Source organism: Morone saxatilis, unplaced genomic scaffold (genome assembly GCF_004916995.1).
Source record: "Morone saxatilis isolate NCDOM2014 unplaced genomic scaffold, NCSU_SB_2.0 Contig1, whole genome shotgun sequence".
Classification (NCBI taxonomy): Eukaryota; Metazoa; Chordata; class Actinopteri; family Moronidae; genus Morone; species Morone saxatilis.
The window spans coordinates 21,659,477-21,665,281 of NW_023339651.1; the positions used below are offsets into that span (position 1 = coordinate 21,659,477).

At 43.1% G+C, this 5,805-nt stretch overlaps 1 protein-coding gene across 1 annotated transcript in view; it reads right to left on the reverse strand.

Moving 5' to 3' along the window:
• The window catches only part of jmjd1cb (jumonji domain containing 1Cb), a gene marked incomplete in the record, with an annotated part of 33,715 nt that overhangs the window by 20,670 nt on the left and 7,240 nt on the right, over nucleotides 1-5,805 (reverse strand). Inside the window, 4 exon segments of the mRNA XM_035668090.1 lie at nucleotides 209-406; nucleotides 562-1,531; nucleotides 3,822-4,167; nucleotides 4,264-4,815. Of these exon segments, the coding sequence (XP_035523983.1) occupies nucleotides 209-406; nucleotides 562-1,531; nucleotides 3,822-4,167; nucleotides 4,264-4,815 (2,066 nt within the window).

The following is a 5,805-nucleotide window of genomic DNA, read 5'->3' on the forward strand; positions in this document are numbered from 1 at the left end:
CTGCTGTTGCTGCTGTGTGACGTAGTGATGAGTCCTGAGTGATCCTTTAAAAGCCCAGACACATCTGATATGGTCTTAGGGGTTTGTGTTTGGGCCAAAATCTCCTTTCTCCCTCCATCCTTACTGTTCACTTTGTTCCAAGACAAGCCAATAAAGAGACAATCAGATGTGCATGTACAATTCCTCCAAAGCACAGACAAACACCTACCCTCCTGAGAGAGGCCTCGGAATTCACGGTGACAGGATTTTCAGGGTGGACCCACTTAGCTGTAGGGGGCAGGTTGAGCCCTGTGGGGTAGGAGGTTGGTGTTCCATTGGGGTACTGCCAGAGGATGGGGTACAGACCAAGCCCTGCTGCCCCACTGTGAGCCTGGGCTAGTAGAGGGGGTGGAGGGGGACCTTGACCCTAAAAAAAGACACAGTTTTAGCTTGTTTTGGTTTCGAAAGAATGGTGTAAATAACTTTCAGCTTCAAACTTGGATAAATTGAGAGGGGAAGTAACATTATTCTCCTCTCATCCCCATCTGCCCCCAGAGATGGATTTAAATGGTGTCTGTGTACCTGTAGGAACTGCTGCTGGTGTACGTCTGCTGGATGATGCAGGCTGAGGTGGCCCAACCCGCTGGGGGAGTCAAGCCGAGGGTGGCCTCCGAGGAGAGAGGCTGCTGAAGGAGGCATTGCTGGGAGCACCCCGGGGGGTAAAAGGTGTGGGTGAGGTAGGGCAGAGGTGTGAGGAGGGGCAAGGAGGTGAGAGGCAGCGTGAGGGTGGGATGTGGGGTTGAGGCAGGGGGAGTGAGGGGAGGTGGAGTGGAGGGTGTGCAGGTGGGAATGGAGATAGGCTGCAACGTGGTTGGAGGAGACGGTGGCTGAGGCAGAGTTCTCTGCGTCTGAGCGTACCAGTGCTGGGTCTCTGTAAACAGTGAAGGTCTCGTTCTTATCGATGATCAGGGGGCTCTTTGTGCTGCTGCTGCTCGTGCTGATGCTGCCTGACTCCAACCGCACCGGCTTGAAACCAGACCGTGGAGGTTCTGCTATTTCTATTTTAGCGGACAAACGGCATGCCGGAGGTGGGGAGGTATCACAGTACCTCGGTATTTTATGTTTAGAGACCTCTGGGGAAGTGTTGGGTTTAGGTTTGGAGATGTCCAGGAGGCTTGGGTGGGGTTTAGCCTTGAGAAGGTCAGCTGGGTTTGTGTTGGGGTAGGGATGGCATTGAGAGTTATTAGGGTGTTTCTGTTTCAAGGAGTCGAGCTGACCTGGGTTGGGGTTTGGGTTGGGGCTCATTTTGGATTTGGCTAAGTCAGGGGGGAGGAGGGTGTTTATCTTGTGGGGGGGCTGTTGGGGGTGTTTTCGCGTCTCCTCAGACAGAGACGGGCTCTTAATGCTGGGGTGGAGGGATGTGTAGTGTTGCTGCTGCTGTGTGTGCTGCTGATATTGCTGCTGTTGATGGTGATGAAAAAGATGATGATGAGGAAGGACTGTTTTCTCCTTCTCCACCAGCACCACATTTTCAGCCATCGATGTGACAGGCCTGGAAAAGACAAAAATGATTTTACTTATGTACATACAAAATGATCTGTATTTACTATTATAACCTCTATCATTGAGTCTAGTGATGAGGTCACAGTCACAATCAAGTCAAGTTGATTTATATAGCCCAAATATACCCCTCAGGGCTTTAGAACTTTGATTTGGGTAAGGACAAACAGAAAAACCATTTAATGGAAGGAAGGAGGAACCCCTCTCACATTTGAATCATGTGTGCAAAAAACAAAGTGCTCAATTATTCCTATGACCAGATAAATACTAGTGTAAATTACAAGCATGCTTAAAGTACATGGCCACTTTCCATGTACTGTAATGTATATGATGTATCTAAGAAAAATGTAAACTCATGATTTCGATGATGATTTGTATGAATTGTAAAACCTGTTATCAGGTTGCTACTGATTTTGGAACCTCTATATAGCAAAAGCAGACCTTTATATCTGATATACTGTCAATTGTTTGATTGATCCTAGGTTATTGTTAGATTGATCCTTGCTCATAAGGAGCAAGCTTTTGCTATTGAGGTTTCCATTATGTTACTTGTTCCAGAAAACCACGATTCTTACAAATTCAATATTTTTTTTAATACAGTGTGCTTATATGCTAGTCTTTTTTAATTTGACTTCAGTTCCTAATCTCTCAGACCCTTATTGCCATTTAGTTAATCTTTTGTTTTTGTATTTTACTAGTTATACTACTATTTTCTCATTGCTGCAGTAATACTAATTTTATTCAGCTGACTTTAAGGCCTTTTGGTGCTATAAAATTAAAATTCAACTAATTTTTTAACATAAACGCTGGTAGTAGCAATTCAGTGTGTTTACTTGCAATAACTGGGTCAGCTGGTTTTCTCCAGTTAGATGACTCCTAAAATGTCATGTAAACAAGAAACCTAAACCTAGTTTCTTTCCAAAATAGAGAAACCAGATTACCCCCACAAAAGGTGGTGTCTTAGCTTTGTAACCATGTACATGAGTTTCTAATCAGTTTGTTACATGAGAGCCAGTACAGGACAAAGACTGCAAAAGGAAAAAATCACTCTGACAGCAGAATTAGGATCATTACACAAAGCAATGAATCCTAGGAAGCCATTGAACTTTTAGCAATTTGTAAAATTCTGTCACATTCACGATAAGGAAAAGAAGGAAGAAGTGTGCTCTCACTACAGTGTCATCTTACTGCACTGTCAGCACTTACATACACACGAAAATCAGGTGGTGTATTGAATTACTACAACAGTTAAATTAAGCAAACCATGCTTCTGGGAGACATTTTGGGGGACCGGATGGTCTATCTAATAACTACACTGCAAAAAAGAAATCTCAAGAAAGTAAAATAGTCTTGTGTCTGCGAAATTAGTCATTTTTTGTCTAAAAAGAAAAATAATCTTGTCAAGCATGTTTTGTATCAAGAAGTTATCTAGTTTTAAGAAAATATACCTTTGTCTTCATAAGATATTACAGCTAATATTGAGCTAGACGTAACCAGTAACAAGTTACAACAATGGTTTGCATTATATCCCAGCAGAGGGACAAGATTATTTTCCTTATTTTAACACTAAGACCACTTGCACAACTTCTCAGTTTAAGAGAAAGTAGTCTTGTCCTGGTAAATGAAGCAGCTGTTTAGTTTTTCATTGTTTTAATAAAGAATGCTAAAAATAATCTGGTGCCTTTATGTAAAACAAAGTCACTTATTTTTATTATGCTGTTTGAAGAAATTGTGCCTTTTTTGCTAATTGCTTAATTGCTTAATAATCATAGATTAAGGTACAAATTCTAAAATTGAGCTCAATAAAGTGATCAAAATACCTATTTAAGAGGTTTATTACTTGTAATAAGCACAACTTGCTTACATTTTTGGCATTTCTTCTAGTTTTAAGGCCCATTACAGTCTTTTAGTGGTTAGATCTTTATGCTACTTTTTAGAATTCTAGCCAAGTGAAATTGGTTTACCCCATTGGACGTGCAGTGTAGAGATGTTCCAATACAATATGATTGCTATCATTGTTGTGTTTCCTGGCTCAGGTTAAACCCTTTGTCAGAGTCAGAGTAGGGTGGGTGCTTCACTATCCCTTTCACTTGTTTTGGGGCTAATAAATTACATTGTATCTATTTTAGGCAGTATCAGAAGAATTTCTGATCCTGCTAATGGTACCGGAACAACTATACAAATAACTACACCTGACACCCAGTCATCATATCAGGAATATGATCTGTAACATTCAGAACCTGACTTTAAAAAATACACTTAAACATAATTTCTGTTCTCACCTGATGACCTCAGAGGGAGCAAACTCTATTTTGCCTAAGCTCCTGACAGCTGTAATACCACCTCCCATAATGCCCTGCTGCTGCTGCTGCTGTATGGGAGGTTCAATATCCATCCTGCGGCCCCCTTCTGATGGAGAGGGAGATGGAGGGACGGGAGGCGAGGAGACGGGGGAGGGGTTCAGGGGGAGGTAAGGTGAGAGTGACGTGGACTCAGCCTTCTGCGATGCAAGCAGCGCTGACACTGCCTCCGAACTCTCCTGGTGCACTGTTGCCTGGGCATCGTCTGTAATGTCGATTACACTGCCACCGTGGAGGGACAGCGACGGCGTCTGGGATCGAGATGACACTAATAAACAGGAATAAAAACATTACACTGTAAGGATACTAAACTTACTGATAATCATCATACATATGACAGTTATCATGCATCAGTTGACTGTACCTTTCAAAGTGTTTTTACTGCTGTCCATAATGGCGCCCTGGACGGTGTCAGACATCAGCTGAGTCTGTTGCCGTGGAGACTGGGTGATCTGTGTTACTGCGACCAATTCCTCCTCCTCCTTCGTTATCATTTTGCCTGTTTCCTTAACCACACCCTTCTTGCTGTCCTCTGTTGCTTGAAGCTCCACCCATGGAGACAGGCGACCAATGAGAGACGAGGAATCATTCATTTTGGTGCCCTGCATCAGCGGCTTCTCATCCTCCTCCTTTTTGGAAACACCACTTGGTTTGACGTCACTGCTGCTCGTCTTCAGCTCATTCTCAGAGTTGGGCTCTGAGGAGGAGGAAGAAGAAGAGGAGGAGGACGACGAAGACGATGAGGAGGAAGAGGAGCACGAGAAGTGGGCAGTCCTCTTGTGTGGGTTTTCTGAGTCGCTACTCTCTGACAGATCAGAAGCCATGTCAGTTTTGAGCCTCTTCAGACCTGCCTTCTTCTCATCTTCCTCACCCTTCCTGCGTTTGTTCACTGCCTGCTTGGCCTTTGACTTGGAGTCTGGACGAATAAAAAAAAAAGTAGAAGTAATTTTTGAATACTCACACGCAAGCCTGCTGACAATTCTTGTTAATGAATTAATTCTCTTCTTCCTCTTGACTGGAGCTTTTATAATCTGTTGAGGTGTTGTTTATTACTATTACAGTAAGAAAAAATCCCTCTAGAGAATAATTTTGGCCAATGTAAGCATCCCATCATATGGTTAAACAGGTCTAAATTCAAATCCCAAAGTGTCAATTTCTGCATTTTAGTTACACTACTGTGTGAACAGGCTGTATCACTCAAAAATGTTCACTTCAAGTTAACCTCTGTGTACATCAGCAAACTATGTAAATCAAAAGTGGAGGTAGACAGGCCAGAAGGAAAGAAAAGCAAAAAATATTCAAATATGACGCAGTCACCAAAATGGGAATAAATAAAGTTGTCTTTTTGTACAGTAATCAGTTACTCAGTAAGTGAGGTCCGACCCCCAGGGTTACCCTCTGCTCTGATGGCGTCTACCGCACTGGGCACTGCCCTTCTGTAGGCTTCTGCAGGTTGGCCAATAAGAAGAAAGTGGGCTTTTAGGGAGGGGGGCCAAATAGAGACACAAGCTAAAATGGCTTGTTTCTGGCAGGATGAACTGATGGGCTGCATAAGTTGGCCAGTTTTACTGTGAAATATGCTAAGCTACCACAGTCCCAGAATAAAAAAAAGTTGGAAATAATAAGCCTCTGTAAGAACAACATACTCCGGGTGGCTGTGGCTCAGAGGGTCGTCCACTAATCGGAAGGTTGCTGGTTCGATCACCTCCCAATGCATGTTGAAGTATCCTTGAGCAAAATACTGAACCCCAAATTCCTCCAGATGCTGAGTCATCGGTGAGTTAATGTGAATGAATGACTGTTTCTGTTCGATGGGCTTTGCCATCACTGTATGAATCTGTGTGAATGTGGCACATAGTGTAAAAGCACTTTGAGTGGTCGTAAGACTAGAAAGGCGCTACACAAG